The 20,879-nt window shown below is 34.9% G+C and overlaps 1 protein-coding gene across 5 annotated transcripts in view; it reads left to right on the top strand.

Annotated features, from left to right (window-relative positions):
• Window positions 1-20,879, top strand: part of SPATA17 (spermatogenesis associated 17) — a 205,036-nt gene that overhangs the window by 129,946 nt on the left and 54,211 nt on the right. For all 5 annotated transcript variants that reach the window (XM_067729735.1, XM_067729737.1, XM_067729736.1 and 2 more), the window contains one exon: window positions 9,504-9,639. In XM_067729735.1, the coding sequence (XP_067585836.1) occupies window positions 9,504-9,639 (136 nt within the window). The remainder of the gene's footprint in view (window positions 1-9,503; window positions 9,640-20,879) is intronic.

Below are 20,879 nucleotides of genomic sequence, written 5' to 3'. Positions count from 1 at the left end.
GTCCCATCTTTGATCTTTATTAACACCGCACTAACAGTTCGCGTAATAGGGCAGCCTTTACTTCCTCTTTTCTTTTTCTTAGAACAGCATTTTCCAAACTGTGTCTCTTGAACTCTAGTCTGGAAGATGTTAATGAGTTTCTGTCAAATAAACTTGGGAAAAATTATATTTGAAACGTTTAAACTTTTTTTTTTGGCATTTACAGGGCTTCTCCGTCTCAAGTATATTTTTATTTAGTGTGACCTTCAAAAAGGGGACATATAATGTATAGCATTTTGCAAGCTCATTTATTCAACAAATATTACAGCCTAATATGTGCCAGGCACTGTATTAGGTACTAAGGACAAAGCAATGAACAACATTGCAAAGGTTTCCTGGCATCGTAGAGCTAGTGGCATGATTGGCCATGGAATCCCCTTATCCACAGACCATGGTTTGGAATATGCTGCTCTACATTTGATTTTTCTTAGCAATTTTATTTTTTTTAGTTTCAGCTTATTTCATTCTGCTTAAGAATAATTTGTGCAAGTGTTTCCCACAGCCTTATTTTTCTCCTTAATTTTGTTCTTCATGTCAATTACACAAGTCCTTAACATACCTGAGCTTAAAACATTTAAAGTTGTAAATGGACTGCTAAAAGAAGAACCTGAATGAATGCTACTTAGCTGGGGCATTCAAATTCAGTATCTTTCAGCAGAAATTTTTTTTTTGGTGAGTTTTCCACAATCAACTAGAGGAAAGTAAGGTCAACTCTGATATGTATCGGAAAGTTGTTGCACAGCTGTAATGAAATTACTGAATCAGCGTGCCTGGAGATTGTTAATAATAATAATAATAACATATCCAGGGAATACTAGTCCTCTTAAGCTAAAAAAAATGTAAGGAGGGCAAAATATGTCTTTCCATTTAAATTTAGGAGCTTGTAATATAAGCTCACTGTCTAGCTGAACAGATAGTCTTGTCATTTGCATTCTTAATATTTAAATATTATGTTGCCATAGGTATTCTTTATATTTAAATACTATATTTATATCACCACCCTAGGGGAGAGGTTTGTGTTATTGATACTGCTGCTTAAAAAGTTTGAGTTTTAAACTTCTGCTGTGAATTCTACTCTAAGTATGAAATACTTTATGTATTGAATAGTTATAGCAATGTTTATATGAAAATCTCAATGAAACCTGTTTTCATCCATAAATGAAGTCTAATTCCTATTTCAACTTGTTGTCATTTTATGAACATCTCTTAACCAAAATTCTACTCAAATAAAACATCTTGATAGATGAGTAGACTATGTTTTGAAATCCCCCTATTGGTATTAATGAGCTGTATATTAGATTTATCTGGAAATTTGGATTGTTAATACATATAGCAAAAACACCTTTTATTTCTCATATTGAAGGTAATAAAAAGAGACTTTTTATTTGCTAAGTTTATTCTAAAACATATTATTCTGTATTAAAAAGGAAAAAAAAATTCAACATTTTATGGCCCATTTTAATGAATTGGACAGTTGACCTGATTTTTTTCAGAAGGGCTAAAATTATTTAATATTTATATTTTCCAGTTTTATTGAGATATAATTGACATATTGCACTGTCCAGCACAATGGTTTCACTTATATATATCATGAACTGTGTATATATTTATTATTAATTCATTATATTAAGTCAGTATTCATTATGAATTATACTACAAGTTTAAAATATATCTCATCCTATTTCAAATATAATTAACACAAATAATTTGTATATTTCCAGTTGTGTGGTTTTTCAAAATGTTTTGTCTTAAAAGAAATGCTACAACTGGTTAATGAGAACTAAGTCATCTGACAATGAGACTAGAAATGAACTGGTTTTAATTCAGCCCTCAAAACATTAAATTTACTATTTTCTATATTATAATAATGATTAAAATATTAGAATCTAATAAAATATGTAATTTTTGAGCAGGTGTACTTTTATGATAACATGAAAGTTTTTTGTTTGTTGATTAGTAGATTAAATCAACTTCCTTTGTTCATATTTTCTCTTCTGATTCTTTCATCAACTCTTTTCAAACTTCTATACCTAGGTGTCCTTGCTTGTCGAATTAAGTTTTGTAGAGCAGAGGGAATTGCCTCTGGAATTAAGAGAATTGCTTTCCCTTAATTAGCCCATAGTGGATTTTTTTCCCCTCCTGTTCTCCTTTTTTATACCCCATTTAAATAACTGCTCTATTTTGAGCATTACAAAACTCTTAATCCTTGCTGCTCCTTTTGCAAGTATTTTATTTTATTTTATTTTTAATAAATTTATTTATTTTTATTTTTGGCTGCATTGGGTGTTCGTTGCTGCGGGGCTTTCTCTAGTTGAGGCGAGCAGGGGCTACTCTGTTGAGGTGCGCGGGCTTCTCATTGTGGTGGCTTCTTTTGTTGCGGAGCACGGGCTCTAGGCACATGGGCTTCAGTAGTTGTGGCTCGCGGACTTAGTTGCTCCACGGCATGTGGGATCTTCCCGGACCAGGGCTCGAATCCGTGTCCCCCGCATTGGCGGGCGGATTCTTAACCACTGTGCCACCAGCGAAGCCCGCAAGTATTTTAGGTAGAGCTTTTCAGCAGAGATCCTGGAGTGAATCCCAGTACCGACTCCTGTATCCCGTTTAGGCGTGTCTGCCCTCCCAGTGTTGTTAATGATTGGAACGAGACAGGTTGCTCATAGCCCAAGATCTCTATTAACGCAGCTTGTGATTTCTTCAGCATGTTCTACAGTTCTGCTGTAAGAACAACAAAAAATAATTGGCATGTTTTGCATTCTGTGTAGCATATACAATAAAACAGATAATTGATTTTTCGGAGAGATTCTTTGGTCATTTATTACCTCAGTAGTTAAGAAACAATAGCATCTTCTGGGACTTCCCTGGTGGCGCAGTGGTTGGGAGTCCGCCTGCCAATGCAGGGGACACAGGTTCGAGCTCTGGTCTGGGAAGATCCCACATGCTGCGGAGCAACTAAGCCCGTGCGCCACAACTACTGAGCCCGTACTCCGCAACAAGAGAAAGCCCACGCGCAGCAATGAAGACCCAACGCAGCCAAAAATAAATAAATAAATAATAAAAAAAAGAAAGAAAGAAACAAGAGCATCTTCGAGTCACTCTTAAGGTAGAAGTAAACTACAATTTGAACATATGAAATTCAATTATTCAAATATGAAGACGGTAAAATTCATATGACTTTATTTGTTCTGCTATCATCTCATTACATTTTATTGTCCATGAAGTGTAGGAGGTTTCCAAACTCGAAGATGAAATCATTTTATACGCAGTCTGAGATGATGGACAAGTATTTATTTTTGTTTCTTTTTTCCCCAAACGGAAAGAGTGAATGTGTTGAAGAATCCTGTATTTATTTTCGAGTTCATAAGTAAGAAAAGAAACCTCTTCCAGTAAAAAGATGGAAAATGTCAGACATGTTTGGTATCAAAGGATCACAAGGCATCCAATTTAGCAACAGAGTTTTAGAGAGAGGAATGTGGTAATGGGCTCTCCTTCCTCCATCCCCAGTGTTTATTAGCCTTCGTCATGCTATGATCAAGACCACCCTCAGGGAGGGGGCCACACAGAGCCCCAGTGATGTTACAGTTTGGCAATAGTATCTGTGAGGAAAGGATAAAGTAACTGAGGATAATATTCCACAGAGATGTTAAGAAAGCTAAGACTGCTGAAGCTTCTTTACCTGTTCTGATAGGAGTCAGTATAAGCACCCTATGAAGAGCATTCTTCCCATTTTCAAGGCCAATGAGCTCCATACTTCTAACACCCCACATGTGGGTTCCAAGCTTTTACCTCTCAGCCTGTACTCATACCGGTCCCCTACTTTTACATCTTCCTTCTCAATTTTCATTTCGGCCTAATGCAGTCTGACCCATTTGTTAAAACTCAGGTTAGATATTGTCCCCGGTGCTTTCTGTTCCCGTACTCTTTTGTTTTTTCTTTATCAGAACGCTTTGCTTCCCCACCCTGCTACACCCCCTGCTTTATATTGGCGTAGTTATTTGTCTTTTTCCCTCATTAGATTTTAAGGGTCTTAGGGTGAGGCTTCTGCTTATTCATCTTTTTTATACCTGCAGTGTCTAAACACAATGTTACTGAGCATAGTTATTTAAGACATATGTGGTGGATTGAATTAACTATGAATTAAGTCCCCTAGTGATTATTATATACCTACTATTTGCTTATCTGATACAGGCCCAGAGCTGAGTATCCATTTCCTTATCATAAGGAGCTGCCTCTAGGGGAAGCTGACATCTCCCTTGGGTTCCCCTGCTCTCTTCTTCTCCCCCATCCACTCCCTCTTCAGCTCAAGGAGGGAGCATGCTACTCCTTGGGGGTGACCCATCCTATGCAGGGCCACATTCCATGAGGTCTACCTCGCTCCAGAGTTTCTCTTGACCTCCTCAGACTAGTAGTCAGGTGCTGGCCTGGAGTTGCTCTCAGTGGGGAGAATCCTTAGCCGTCCCACCTTTTCCTTTTTTGGCCAGTGGTTAAAGAGGAAGGCTCTTCTCCCCGGAGGAACATCTGTCTCTTATCACACCTTTGATTTTTGCTGGCTGTTAAGACTCAGGGCAAAACGGAGAGCAGTCCCCACATTTGAAAGGGGTGGATTACACACTCTGTTTTAAATTTGGGGGCAAACTCACTCCAGTTTGCTCTTTTTCCTGCCTCTAGCCTAGGCAAAAAGACTTATTTGCATGCTGTGCATAATTCATTGGAGAATTTATTGTGATCTGGAGTAAAATTCCTAACTTGTAATAAGGTACCCTTTATCCTGCTTTGTGCTTAATACATATATTTCACTAGAAGCCCTTTAACAGAGAGAGGGCTGTTCTAGGACATGTTTGAAACCTGAACAGGTATTTGAGACTTGTTCCATAGCTATGTATCTCGATATCTATGAATCGTTATCTCCATGTCCAGTTTGAAATGATTTACCTAAGTCAGAATTCGTTGTGGCTTGGATAACTACCCTATTGGGCAATCAATATATAATATATATGGAGAAAAATATTTAGCAATTTATGAAGATCGGTAATATATTTCTATGCATAGTTTCCATGGGCAATCTCATCTTCACTATAAAGCTGTTCACGATCTCCTTTGCTTCCTTCATAAAGAACTCAATTTTCTAGTTATGTTGAACCCCTTTCCGTTTCTTCAGCATCCCTTTTCATGCTCTAACTCACCTCCATATCTTTGTGTATGTTGTTTCTTCTGTCTAAAATAGTCTTCACCAGCTTCTTAACTTGACTAACTCTACATGTCTAGTACACAGCTCTGACATACATGGTCTGGGAAGACAGCTTTTCCATGCCCCGCCCCGCAACTCCCTGCCAGTAACCACCCCCACATGCATATATACGTGCATGTTACAAGCACATATGCGTATATAAATAAACCTTCCTCTGTGTCCTAATTGCCTCTTGTGCATGTATTTATCACAAAACCAACACATTCTACTGTGTTGTCTCATTCTCCAGCCCCTGTTATAAGGTGAATTCCTTTTAGGTATACTGCATCTTCCAGCATTAAATCCCAGTGTTTTTCAAAGTGTTTAGTATATAAAAGCATTTCATTTAATGTTTGTTTAATGAATAAATATTAAGAGAGTAGAGAAATTAGTGTGGGTTGGAGTAGGACGATTAGGAAGCTGGGTGTTAAGCCAGATTTTGAAAGATAAGTAGTACTTGGATCAGTATTTCAGGAAGAGGAAGATGGACAAAGGCAGAGCTGGGATAGAAAGACAGGAATGAAGGAAACAGAGAAAGAATGAAGGAAGGGAAGGAGGGAGGGAGGGAGGAAGGAGAATGACATCAAAAGACGTCAGGTAAGGAGTGGTAGGAGATTGAAGAGACCCAGTGTATTCTAAGAAGCCTGACTGCTGGGCTGAAGAATATAGGTTTGAATCAATAGGTAATAGGGTTCCGTAATTGGAGATTTGAAGTATCTGGCAGTGAAATAAATAGGTTGGAGGAAAACCTAGAATTATGAGTGACAGTAGTAGGACTATAAACAAAAAGGAGGGGGGGATGAAAGTTAATAAAGAAAACAAAGATAAGTGTAATTTGTTAGTCTTCTTATTTGGAAAATAATATTAAGTATATTAATACTCAAAGAATAAAGACTTTATATTTGCAGTGGACTTACTTTCCCTGAAGCTAATTGGTTAATTTTAATTTTTGCTTCCTGAGACCCCTACCAATTCTTCTCTAACTCTGCAGACATTCAAGTACTGACTTGTTTGTATATATCACTGTATCTCCACATTGAATTTAAGAATTTCTGCCAGACCTGTATCTCTGATGAGATTTTAAAAATTAACAGGCAAACCCATATCATCTTCTTCTTTAATGTGATGTTCAGTTAATTGAAAAGTATGCACTGCAAGCATAAAGCATATCTGAATATATATTTAAAACTGGTAACGATACCATTTTAAAAGTAAAATTGACCATTATATAAACTTTTGATTGTAAACTCAATTGATTTCTAGGGTTTTCATAGCTGTTTATACTTTTATAGAGCAAATTCTATTTGAGAATTAAATAATTTCTTCTGAATTTGAAGACAAATTTTAAAATATTATTTATAAAACATCTAAATATTTTTCAATGTATATACATATATACACATACATGTGTGCACTTAAGAATATGCATTACATGTTACCTTAATGAAACATTATGGCTCAATGAAATTAATATTAATTCATGTGCAGGGAAATACCTAGTCTTGCGGCCTTGTCTTCTCAGCCATCCAGTCCCTTGAGAAAGCAAATTTTGTTCAGACACAAAAGAAAAATGTACTATTAAAATGCAATTCAGAAGTGATAAAAAGTTTAAGTACAGCAGCCAGCTTACAGCACCTCCTCTGTATACTCAGGGACATTGGGGCCACATTAATTTTTTGTATGTGTGATGTCCATCCCATGTGCAAATTAGCACTGGAAGGACCATAATCTGTCTTAAATGAGAGCTCTTTTCTCAAGAGCATATATAATACATGCCTGTGTAATTTTGTATAATTCAAAGCTCTGTGTTCTGTTTATTTTTTATCTTAAATAGTCTTAGAGAATATTTTCTTAGGAAAAATAGTTAAAAGGAGTTCCTTAATAAACATTAAAAAGAAATTGTAGAGAGGTGTGAAAATTGATGAAATAACACCACATTTCCTAAGCTTATTATTTTTTAAACAAATTTATGAATATAATGGCAATTTTTTTTTCAATTTAACCGAGATTTTTGAAAAGGCCCCTTCTTTGTCTTAATTAAATGAGATAATATATGTGAAAATATCGGTATATGCTCAATAAATTTGTTGAACCTCAACTTTATTGTTTCAAAGTCTGAATTTCAAAATATTTTTCTGGGCAGAATATTTAATTTAGCTGTATATATTTATTTCCCAGAGCTTGCTGTTTCCCTCTAAATGTTTCTTGTATTTAAATCAGGATCTAGCTCTAATTTCTTTGACACCATGTCTCCATTGATTATATTAATTAGAATTTTCTGACGTTTGCTCCTGTTTCCTATATGTTTCCTCTAGGTTATCTTTTATGTTTAGATATATGTCTTTCTTTCATGTTGGTAGTTTCCCCAGTTGGTAATCTATTCTTAAATTCATATTAAAAAGGAGACTCTAAAAATCGGTTTAAAAAGTTTATTTGTGTGCGAGAGTGGCTTTTTGACTGATAGACTTTGTTGCACTGTGATATGACCTTTTAGTTAAGAGATCTCCAAATGTTGATATTTGAAGTTGTTTCTCTGGGCGCTCTCAGTATCTTTTGAGATGATACAATTACTCTTCTGAAATCTGTTAGTCCAGCTCCCAGGTTACTTCGAGATGAGCAAGGGAAGATTTCAATGAGTAGTCTTTGAATTGAAATTCATATATTCCATTTGGTGCCTCACTCTGGCCTTCCGTGGTTCCTGCTTTCCCTGAGACCAGAGCTCTCCAGTATAAAGTTTTCTGAGAATACACTATTTTTTTTGGATACATGGACTGAGAGAGGAACCTGGGTATTTAATTATTCATGGCATAGGTTTTTCACTTGTCTTCAGCCTTATTCTTCACTCTCACCCACTGCAGTAACTTCTAGACTCTTCCAGGATTCTGCAGGACTAATGGCTTCATTTCCCTTTGGCCTCTCCCTCTTCTGGAACTTAGATTTCAGTTTTTAAATTTTCTCTCTGCTTTCCACCTGCCAAAATGTTAGCATTTTCATCTTCTATTTCTTCTCTTTTGTCCTCTTTCTTGTGAGTTTACAAAGTTTTTTATTCCTTTACTTTTATTTCAGAAAGTTTTGATGAGGGATTAAACAATTCCTCAGGTTACACTAAAGATACATCACAATCTTAGTTGTCCTGTGAGAGTTTAAAATTTTCATTTTTTATGTTGATCAAAATAACATTAAAAGTAATGATGATGGTGATGATGATGATGGTGATGATGATGGTGGTGGTGATGATGATGATGGTGATGATGATGATGATTATGATGGTGATGATGGTGATGATGGTAATGGTGGTGGTGGTGGTGATGATGGTGATGGTGGTGATGATGATGATAATGGTAATCGTGGTGGTGGTGGTGGTGATGATGGTGGTGATGATGACAATGATGGTGGTGATGGTAATCGTGGTGGTGGTGGTGGTAATGATGATGGTGATGGTGGTGATGATGATGATAATGGTGATGGTGGTGGTGATGATGATGATGGTGATGGTAATGGTGGTGGTGGTGGTAGTGATGATGATAATGATGGTGATGATGATGGTGATAATGATGATAATGATGATAATGAGAGCTACAACAATAAGCTCCTTCTACTTTAGCACCCCCATTATTTATTGAAGACTTACTGTTTTCAGCCTCCATGTAAAGTTTTGTATATATTAAGCTGTTCATTCTTTCCAATTTCCCTATAATTAAAATCTTTTACAGGTCAGGCAACTTGCATGAGGGAACACAGGTAGCAAGGCAAAGCTAAGATGTGAATATAGGTCTGACTAACTCAAAAGGGTCATTATCTATAACCTGTACCAAACTGTCTTTATTTTTTGGGTAAATTAAGATTTGAAGAAGCCCATTTCAATAAGAGTTGCCAGTGCTGGCCATCCTTTTCATCTGGGGACTACCATCTTAAAGTTAAGGGCATTTTTATTTACATGATGTTTTGAATTATTTGGCATAATTAATTAATAAATTTATTATTTAACATTTTCTATATTTAGAAAATATTTGAGGCTCACAAAAATTCTGTGAAGTTTTAGTACCTCCACTTGCAGAATAAGAAATGAAGATTCATAGAAGTTAGTCACAGAGATAGTCAGTGGCAGAGACTGAAGCGAAAACCTGGTATTCTGATTCCAAGCCATGTATTATTTTCACTGTAATTTACTACTTCTTATTTTTTTTAATCAAATGTCTCTAGAAATAAAATTAAGACTATTACCTAAATGTTCTTTCAGGTTTTTGCCATTTTCTTCCTACCATAAAAATAAAAAGTACATCCCGACAATGCATTTATCAAGCAAGTATGGTCCTGATGCTTATGGAAGTCAACATTTCCGAGATGAAAATCCTAAGAAATGGATCTGTGACAAGGTGAGTTGATGCAACATTAAAAAGAAAGTAGTGTTTCTTTTAAAAGGCTAAAAATATACACTGATTATAGCAAATATAAATATTCTCATTACAACTAACACCTTCATGGTTACAAAATTATTTATAGCTATTTTATGTGAAGATAGTGCTGCTTACTATGTCAGTAAAAGATTTAAGTTTTTCGTGGGTTTTGGGTTTTTTTTGATGTTGTGTTCTTGTGTTTTATGGTTCAGCTACCCTGTGATCAAATGGCATGGATCATTAGCTTTGGCAAAGCCAATTAGGGTCAGAGTCTGAATCTGTGGAATAGAGTTAAGCTAACTCTCAGGCAGGGAGATCAGTGCTTTCCTGCTTTCTCTCAATCTCTGTGTGTATGTAGATAGGTAGGTAGGTAGGAAGGAAGGAAGGAAGGAAGGAAGAGAGGGAGGGAGGGAGGGAGGAAGGAAGGGAGGGAGGGAGGGAGATATATGTGATATCCTATCTATATATATATATGGTATAGAAAAGAAAAAAGCAAATATTTATTTTCTGATTCCAGAATTATAGTTGCTAGCACTTAAATGAAAATTTCTAGATTGCGTAAACACTCACGTGTCTTACACTATAGGAGGTAAAGAGGAAAGTTCTTACTATGTGTTTAACCTATTGTCTAGCAGTTAGAAACTCAAACTTATTCATGCTAAAATTATACAGATAAAATGAAGTAGGCAGTGATTTTCTGGAAGGGGTTAGGGCTCTTGAGTTCCATATACTACCAGGCCTATTCCTATTAATCGTCTGTCAATGAGGATTTATTCATTTACACACAGTCTCCTACCAAAAGGATTTAAGGCACCTTATCAAATGGCAAATACAGCACAGATCATATTCTAGAAATTTAAATAAGGGGAAATGATCTTAGATGAGAAGAGTGGCTGTGCACACAAAATAAAGGGGGACTATGAGTATGGTGGGAAGTGACTTAGGAATTGCAGCATGTGGGTGGCAAAGACAGAGAGAACACAAGTTGCAGAGGCATCCTCACTATTCAAGAGGAAAAGATACATTAGACCCTTAAGGGAAACAAGATCTTTCTCTACCAAATTCTAAGAAAATTTCTTTTTTTAAGGACATTTTAAATATAGGAATGTCAAAGGGAACTCGTGCTGGGGAGTAACTTGGATTCTTTGGAAAGTGCCTTTTTCTTTTACAGCTACTAAGTCTTTTGTTATTTTTTTAAAATGGTCTTCTAAAACACTAAATAGTAATTCCATGGCATAAGAAATACAAGGAGTAGTTCAGTCTGGTCCACTGATTGAAAAACCTAAAAGTTGATAACAATATTATTTCATAAAAATCCATGGTAAGACTATTCTAGGCATTTGTTTTTACCTAATATGCAACCATTCAGAATATGGGTTTAATATGATTTTTAAACTATTTAATTTTGTATTTTGAATGTACATAATGTGATCTACCTCTCATTTTTCTATTTGATGTAAAGTTTTGTGGGGTTTTTTTTTTTGCTGTTATGCCCTCACCATCCTATTTAATTCAAGGAAATTCTCATTTCTTTAAAATGTAAATGACTTACCTACCTTAGGACATCGAGCTACTTCAGAGTGAGAAAAGTCCTTGTGCCAATGTTTCTTTCCTAAAATAATACAGTACTTTTTGGTTTTATGCAACAGGTTCATTCATATATTTTTACATATTCCAAGACTATGCATTTATCTAACTGAAGTAAGCAACTTGCAGAAATTCTCAGATACTCACTAAAAAAAAAATGTTTATTTTGTTCTTTTGGAGGAATCATTGTGTGCCTCTGTATACGTTTAGAAAGTACACATACTTGAAAAGTTAATGACAAATAATTGTTCTTGCAGACCCTGAAAACTAAGAGAAAAAGTGTAGGGATTCTTTATGTCTTAATAAATCATTAATCCACTTGCAGAAAACCACGTAGAAAAATATTAAATACAAATTTAAATTTCTCCCTCCCCTCCTCATATCCTTCTTCCCCCTTCTTCTGATCTCTTAAAATAACCATATTAGATGAACAAATTATTCCTGTGTTGCCAATAGAGTCTACAAAGTATAAGGGTAGTCATTCTATTGTTTACATGAAAATATTTTATGTTTTGATTTGCTGAAAGCGATTTGGGTGAGACTTGTGCCCAATAAATAACTAAAAGCAGGCTTATTTTTCTTTATTTTATATAAAACTTTGTTTCTTGACCTTGGAGTTGTGAGACCATCACTTACTCATATTAGTAGATGAAGAATAGTTTTAGTGAGTTGTTGAGTTCAAAATGTTGGAGAAGGAAAACACTGGTGTAGTTTTATGCTTCTATTGGAAGATGGACTATTTACAAATATTTAAATGCAAATAAGATTTAGTTCAATGCAGTATATTCACTTCAGCCAAGACACAGCTCAATTAAATACATTTGGTTCCTGATCTCCACCCTTTCCATCATGTTTTAAGAGTGTCTGCCTGAAGAATTTTCTTTCTCTTCTGTCATCTTTAAGCATGGAGGTTATAATTTCCAGATGATTTGCTACACAACTGGGATAAAGGGTATCAGTTGAGAGAAAAATCATGTTTGCTTTCTCTAACCGCATTCACATTACATCAATTAATAATCAAATAGTACTTAATATTTTGTATTATTTTTAATTTTATTAATATGAAGAACACTATACAAAGACATCACAAAGTCAGCAGATTGCAAGCAAATAATATTACTTTTTCCCAAAATTATGAAAATCAATAATGAAAAATAATATATATATATCATTTTTTTAAACATCTTTATTGGAGTATAATTGCTTTACAATGGTGTGTTAGTTTCTGCTGTATAACAAAGTGAATCAGCTATACGTATACATATATCCCCATAACTCCTCCCTCTTGCATCTCCCTCCCATCCTCCCTATCCCACCCCTCTAGGTGGTCACAAAGCACTGAGCTGATCTCCCTGTGCTATGCAGCTGCTTCCCACTAGCTATTTTACATTTGGTAGTGTATATATATCCATGCCACTCTCTCACTTCGTCCCAGCTTACCCTTCTCCCTCCCCATGTCCTCAAGTCCATTCTCTATGTCTGCATCTTTATTCCTGTCCTGCCCCTAGGTTCTTCAGAACCTTTTTTTTTTTTTTTTTAGATTCCATATGTATGTGTTAGCATATGGTATTTATTTTTCTCTTTCTGGCTTACTTCACTGTATGACAGTCTCTAGGTCCATCCACCTCACTACAAATAACTCAATTTCATTTCTTCTTAAGGCTGAGTAATATTCCATTGTATATGTGTGCCACAGCTTCTTTATCCATTCATCTGTCAATGGACACTTAGGTTGCTTCCATGTCCTGGATGTTGTAAATAGAGCTGCACTGAACACTGTGGTACATGACTCTTTTTGAATTATGGTTTTCTCAGGGTATATGCCCAGTAGTGGGATTGCTGGGTCGTATGGTAATTCTATTTTTAGTTTTTTAAGGAACCTCCATACTGTTCTCCATAGTGGTTGTATCAATTTACATTTCCAAAAACAGTGCAATAGGGTTCCCTTTTCTCCACACCCTCTCCAGCATTTATTGTTTGTAGACTTTTTGATGATGGCCATACTGAATGGTGTGAGGTGATACCTCACTGTAGTTTTGATTTGCATTTCTCTAATGATTAGTGATGTTGAGCATCCTTTCAAGTGTTTGTTGGCAATCTGTATATCGTCTTTGGGGAAATGTCTATTTAGGTCTTCTGCCATTTTTGGATTGGGTTGTTTGTTTTTTTGATATTGAGCTGCATGAACTGCTTATAAATTTTGGAGATTAATCCTTTGTCAGTTGCTTCATTTGCAAATATTTTCTCCCATTCTGCGGGTTGTCTTTTTGTCTTGTTTATGGTTTCCTTTGCTGTGCAAAAGTTTTGAAGTTTCATTAGGTCCCATTTATTCTTTTCTCTTTTAATTTCCATTTCTCTAGGAGGTGGATCAAAAAGGTTCTTGCTGTGATGTATGTCATACAGTGTTCTGCCTATGTTTTCCTCTAAGAGTTTTATAGTATCTGGCCTTATATTTAGATCTTTAATCCATTTTGAGTTTATTTTTGTGTATGTTGTTAGGGAGTGTTCTAATTTCATTTCTTTACATGTAGCTGTCCAGTTTTCCCAGCACCACTTATTGAAGAGACTGTCTTTTCTCTTTTCTCCATTGTATATCCTTGCCTCCTTTGTCATAGATGAGTGGGCCATAGGTGCGTGGGTTTATCTCTGGGCTTTCTATCCTGTTCCATTGATCTATCTTTCTGTTTTTGTGCCAGTACCATACTGTCTTGATTACTGTAGCTTTGTAGTATAGGCTGAAGTCCGGGAGCCTGATTTCTCCAGCTCCGTTTTTCTTTCTCCAGATTGTTTTGGCTGTTCGGGGTCTTTTATGTTTTCATACAAATTGTGAAATTTTTTGTTCTAGTTCTGTGAAAAATGCCATTGGTAGTTTGATAGGTATTGCATTGAATCTGTGGATTGCTTTGGGTAGTATAGTCATTTTCACAATATTGATTCTTCCAATCCAAGAACGTGTGTTTGTATCTTCTTTAATTTCTTTCATCAGTGTCTTATAGTTTTCTGCATACAGGTCTTTTGTCTCCTTAGGTTGGTTTATTCCTAGGTATTTTATTCTTTTTGTTGCAGTGGTAAATGGGAGTGTTTCCTTTATTTCTCTTTCAGATTTTTCATCCTTAGTGTATAGAAATACAAGTGATTTCTGTGCATTGATTTTGTATCCTACTACTTTAACAAATTCATTGATTAGCTTTAGTAGTTTTCTGGTGGCATCTTTAGGATTCTCTATGTATAGTATCATGTCATCTGCAGACAGTGACAGCTTTACTTCTTCTTTTCCAATTTGGATTCCTTTTATTTCTTTTTCTTCTGTGATTGCTGTGGCTAAAACTTCCAAAACTATGTTGAATAATAGTGGTGAGAGTGGACAGCCTTGTCTTGTTTCTGATCTTAGAGGAAATGGTTTCAGTTTTTCACCATTGAGAGTGATGTTGGCTGTCGGTTTGTCATATATGGTCTTTATTATGTTGAGTTAAGTAACCTCTATGCCTAGTTTCTGGAGGGTTTTTATCATAAACGGTGTTGAATTTTGTCAAAAGCTTTTTCTGCATCTATTGAGATGATCATATGGTTTTTCTCCTTCAATTTGTTAATATGGTTTATCACATTGACTGATTTGCATATATTGAAGAATCCTTGCATTCCTGGGAGAAACCCCACTTGCTCATGGTGTATGATCCTTTTAATTGTTGTTGGATTCCGTTTGCTAGTCTTGTGGTGAGGATTTTTGCGTCTGTGTTCATCAGTGATATTGGTCTGTAGTTTTATTTATTTGTGACATCTTTGGTTTTGCTATCAGGGTGATGGTGGCCTTGTAGAATGAGTTTGGGAGTGTTCCTCCCTCTGCTATATTTTCGAAGGGTTTGAGAAGGATAGGTGTTAGCTCTTCTCTAAATGTTTGATAGAATTCACCTGTGAAACCATCTGTTCCTGGGCTTTTGTTTGTTAGAAGATTTTGAATCATAGTCTCAATTTCAGTGCTTGTGATTGGTCTGTTTATATTTTCTATTTCTTCCTGGTTCAGTCTCGGAGGGTTGTGCATTTCTAAGAATTTGTCCATTTCTTCCAGGTTGTCCGTTTTATTGGCATATAGTTGCTTGTAGTAATCTCTCATGATCCTTTGAATTTTTGCAGTGTCAGTTGTTACTTCTCCTTTTGCATTTCAAATTCTATTGATTTGAGTCTTCTCCCTTTTTTTCTTGATGAGTCTGGCTAATGGTTTATCAATTTTGTGTATCTTCTCAAAGAACCAGCCTTTAGTTTTATTGATGTTTGCTGTCATTTCCTTCATTTCTATTTCATATCTGATCTTTATGATTTCTTTCCTTCAGCTACCTTTGGGGTTTTTTTTGTTCTTCTTTCTCTAATTGCTTTAGGTATAAGGTTAGGTTGTTTGTGTGAGATGTTTCTTGTGGTAGGATTCTATTGCTATAAACTTCCCTCTTAGAACTGCTTTTGCGGCATTCCAGAGGTTTTGGGTCGTTGTGTTTTCATTGTCATTTATTTCTAGGTATTTTTTAATTTCCTCTTTGATTTCTTCAGTGATCTCTTGGTTATTAAGTAGTGTATTGTTTAGCCTCCATGTGTTTGTATTTTTTACAGATTTTTTTCTTGTAATTGATATCTAGTCTCATAGCATTGTTGTTGGAAAAGATACTTGATACAATTTCAATTTTCTTAAATTTACCGAGGCTTGCTTTGTGACCCAAGATATGATCTATCCTGGAGAATGTTCCATGAGCACTTGAGAAGAAAGTGTATTCTGTTGTTTTTGGATGGAATATCCTATAAATATCAATTAAGTCCATCTTGTTTAATGTATCATTTAAAGCTTGTGTTTCCTTATTTATTTTCATTTTGGATGATCTGTCCATTGGTGAAAGTGGGGTGTTAAAGTCCCCTACTATGACTGTTTTACTGTTGATTTCCCCTTTTATGGCTGTTAGCATTTGCCTTATGTATTCAGGTTCTCCTATGTTGGGTACATAAATATTTACAATTGTTATATCTTCTTGGATTGATCCCTTGATCATTATGTAGTGTCCTTCTTTGTCTCTTGTAATTATATATCATTTTGTGAAAGTATGGAAATCAATGATGCACTAATGTCCGTATCATGTAACTTCCTCCTTTTTCTGTTATTTAATTGTAAAATGCCCCAAGTTAAATTGTTAGAATGTAGGTCTGTGTCTTAAATGGTCAAACTTTAAGTTCAGGTAAATACTTTGGATTTATAAATTCTTTGTTGTGCTGATCTCAATGTTTAAAATAGAAATAAAATTAAATAAGGAGACTCTTATCAGTCGCCATTAATTTCATCTATCTGGCTAGGTTGAAGTTGGACAAGAAAAAATTCCGTATATGGAAAACATTCTTTTGATTGTCAAAACATTCACATATGTTCATATTTACTGAAGCAGAAATAATAGTCTGAGGCCTTTATCTGAATTAGAATGAGTTTCATGTGCATTTTAGACAACTGATTGTAATAGAACCATTTCGTGTTTTTCCTTACTTGCAAAATTCAAGCAGAGACTTTTAAGATGGTTCGTGTTGACAGAGCCTCTCCTCATCTGCCTTATTATAGGTGAATTACAACAGTAGAGCAGGCCTTCTTTGTTATTTTCACATGCATTTTGGTCCTAAACAGGATTTTATAAGCTACAAAGCATAAAAATACCTAGTACTCCATAGAATTAATTTAGAAAACCTAAGCATATTGCACAGAACATAAAGTTGACCTTTACCGTCTATGGCTTTTGGAATGGAGTGGGATGTGGAACACATCATAGATTTAATGTGGCACATCGCTGTCTGCAGAAACTTGGGTGGGACTGTGACTGCTTGCCCATGGCACCCGATGATTGAATCTGCTGTCACCAGCATCCTGATAATAATGAACATCCAGCTTAATGACCGTGATTATGATTATCATAATTGATGTGCAAGAGCAGTGTGTGGGGATCATTACAGCTGAACTGTACAGCAGAGAAACATGCCTCAGTTATGGATAATTTTACTTTTATGCATTGATTGGGATAAAATATGCCTTTCACTTTAAACAGACCAGCTTCATATAATTTTAAGAATCTTTCTGTACATGTTGATGGATGATTATGTGCCGGCTGAAAAGAGCCCCCAACAGTTGTTTGTTTTGTGTTGTTTCGTTTCATTAGTAAATGTAAACAATTAAATAATTAGGTGTAATTGAGGGAAAATATTTTGCTTATGAGGATGGCCTTCAGTAATCAAATATTCAGTTTAAGTGCTTTTTCTGTCTCTCTCACAATATATCTGGGACTGAAGTTCTTCAGTTTTCCCGTCTGATTACCCTTGTATCGGTCTTCTGGAGGTCAGTAGCCTTCAGGAAAAGTATATTTTTATATAATGTTTTATTATAAAGTATTTTGCATTTGTATGTGTATACGTTTATGCATATACTCTAGTTTATTATGCATTTAAGAAAATAGGACAGAGCCAAATATTGTGTTATACTATTTATTAAAAAATAATGTTTAACCTATAGAATAGTTTGGATGTGTAATGTTAAGATGTATAAATTTACATTACCTTAGGCTTTTAATCAATGTTTTGTTTCAGATAGGTTTGTTACATTGTGTGGTAATTTTCAATTATAGTTTTAAAAACGGGTTCACAAGAGTTTCTGATTTGGATTTTAATTTGTGAATAAAAATAATATGTGCAGTGATGTATCCAAGATTTTCAATAGATCAGAACTGACCATATTAGTGTATAATTATTAACCTAAGGGCTCAATTCGCATTTGCGTCTAAAGCATTACATTTGAGTGAGGAGCGAACATAATGGAACACAGTTTTATAAGAAGCATGGTAACCTATTTTTAAAAAAACTTTTATTTTCTAACTGCAACAACGTCTGAGATTGAGAGATCTCTCCATCAGATTATTAATCACTGTACAGCTCTAGAGAGACTGTGGCAACTGTTTCCTTCTGAGGTCCGTAAAATTTACATTACCCCAGGTAAGATGTTTGCCCTAGATGTGCAGCTGTACGCTGTGGTGTAGGACAGAATCTTTGTTTGACAGCTAGAGGTTTTATAGCTTGCTTCTGTAATTTTCTTTCCGAAAGTTTTTAGTCCCAGTGTGATTCCTGAACTTAATTTTTTCCTTTTCTCCACTCAACTCAGATCCAAGGATGAGATGGTTGTGTATGCTCAAAGTCTCCCTAATAGGGTCTTTTTCTTTTTCTAGTTCACCTGCTGAAAATGTTACTTTTCAGGAGTGCTGGTTTTATACCGTGTTCTCTGGTCTAACCTCCCATTGTACCCCAGGGCCAGATGTCTCTTTCTTGACCATGTGCCATGTTATACCCAAACGTTAGGACTCTATGGATGTGTAAATACCATGGGACATGTGCTGACTACAGACCTTGCTGGGTTGCACTTTCTTGTCAATTCTTTCTTCCAAAGAATCCTCTTAATCTTTCCCCACGTCATTTATGCATTTAAAAGATCTTAACATCTTTTGTCTAGAATTTTTAGGTGATAGGCTTCTTGAAACCTCTAGTTTGCTGAAATTAAAGTACTGACACTTTATCTCAAATATTGGAAATATTTTTGCAAGTTAACAAATTGTTAATTTTGTGGGATTATTTTAAAGGGGAATGGTTCTATTATTATTCGCTTCATTTAGTTACCTTTTTATTTGCTTTGGGATTTTTGCATAGTCTTTATTGTTTTATATTAACTCTGTGCTTTCATGCACCAAACTTTTGTATATTGTGTGTGTATATATATATATATATATATATATATATATATGTTTTCTGTTAAATATATATTGTTTTGCTTTTAAGGCTTTTTTAAAAAACTGAAGTATAATTTCTGTACAGTATTATATAAGTTAAAGTTATACAACGTAGTGATTCATAATTTTTAAAGGTTATATTCCATTTATAGTTATTATAGAATATTGGCTATATTCTCTCTGTTGTACAATATAGCCTTATAGCTTACTTTATACATAATGGTTTGTACATTTTAAAAATTTATCTTGATTTTGTGTCAAGATGATACAGAACACTAGAATATTATTTGTAAAAATAATAATAAAATGAACTTTCTACCTGGCTGCCAGAGATAGTGATTCCTCTGATGGATCTAGATAATGTAAATTGAAAACTTTCTGGAAAGGATTTATCATTCTAGAAGCCATTAGGAACATTTGTAATTCATGGGAAGTGGTTAAAATATCAGCATTATCAGGAAGAAATTGATTCCAACCATCGTGGATGCCTTTGAGGGCTTCAAGACTTCAGTGGAGGAAGTCACTTCAGAAAGCAAGAGAACTAGAATTAGAAGTGGAGCCTGAAGATGTAACTGAATTGCTGCCATCTCATGATAAAACTTGAATGAATAAGGAGTTACTTCTAATGGATGAGCAAAGAAAGTGGTTTCTTGAGATGGGAACTGCTCCTGGTGAAGATGTTATATAGATTGTTGAAAGGACAAAGGATGTAGAACACGACATAAACTTAGTTGATAAAGCAGTGGCAGGGTTTGAAGGGATTGACTCCAATTTTGAAAGAAGTTCTGCTACTGTGGGTAAAATGCTGTCAAGCAGCATTGCATGCTACAGAGAAATCATTCCTATTTACATTCTGTTTTTAGACAGAATGCTATTGCACACTTAATAGACTACAGTATAGTGTAAACATAGCTTTCAGATGCACTGGAAGAGCAAAAAAAAATGTGAGACTCAATTACAATATTCACTTTATTGTGGTGGTCTGGAACCCAACCTGTGATAGTTACTCTTGTATTTAGAAAGTTATAGTAAAATCACATTAATAAATTTACTGAGTCCTAGATGATTAAAAGATTAATTTGCTTTTTATTAATTTAAATTTATGTCCCATACTGTATAGTTCATGTTTTAATATGATAAAAATTGAATAATGAAATTTAAATATATTGAACATCTAACTTGTGTTACTTCTAAGGCAAAAGAAGTAAAAAGCTTGCCCTGAAGTTGGATTTTAATTTATAGATCACATTTTATATCCTTTTGTATCTTCCAGTTGATTTTATATCAGTATAAAAATAGTATTTTGAAAAAAGTTTTGGTAAACTTCCAAGTTGGTGCTTAAAATATTTTTAAAGTCTTACGAAAAGGCAAAGGGAACCTACAGCAACACGTACCATAAAAAAAAGGGACAAGTCAAATACTTCTCTTAATTGTGTGTTTCCTTATCACTTTATATCACTTTATATAATGTGCTCTAAGGAGTGCTCAGAACTCTACTCATGGGTTTCACAGACTAGATTTCCTGCTTGAGAGTTCACTTGAAGGAATTGTTCCATTGTAAAAATTATTGTTGTGGATTTAATTTAGTTTAACATACTTAACTGCATATTTTCCAAATTATGCCTAAGTGCAATATATTTTCTCCTAAAGGCTCTCTTCATGGAGTTATTTAAACATTCACATTCATCCTAAAAAGATGCTGAAAGCCATACTACCAGACTGATTTTGAGAAGGCTACAGTTTGTGATTTCTGTTACATATATAAGTGCCAGATTAATAATTGCATTATTAACTCTGGATTAATTTACAAGTTAATTTTTAGGTGGCTATTATAAGGTTATGAACTAT

This window comes from Pseudorca crassidens, chromosome 2 (genome assembly GCF_039906515.1).
Source record: "Pseudorca crassidens isolate mPseCra1 chromosome 2, mPseCra1.hap1, whole genome shotgun sequence".
NCBI lineage: Eukaryota > Metazoa > Chordata > Mammalia > Artiodactyla > Delphinidae > Pseudorca > Pseudorca crassidens.
This window is presented reverse-complemented; position numbering and strand designations above follow the sequence as displayed.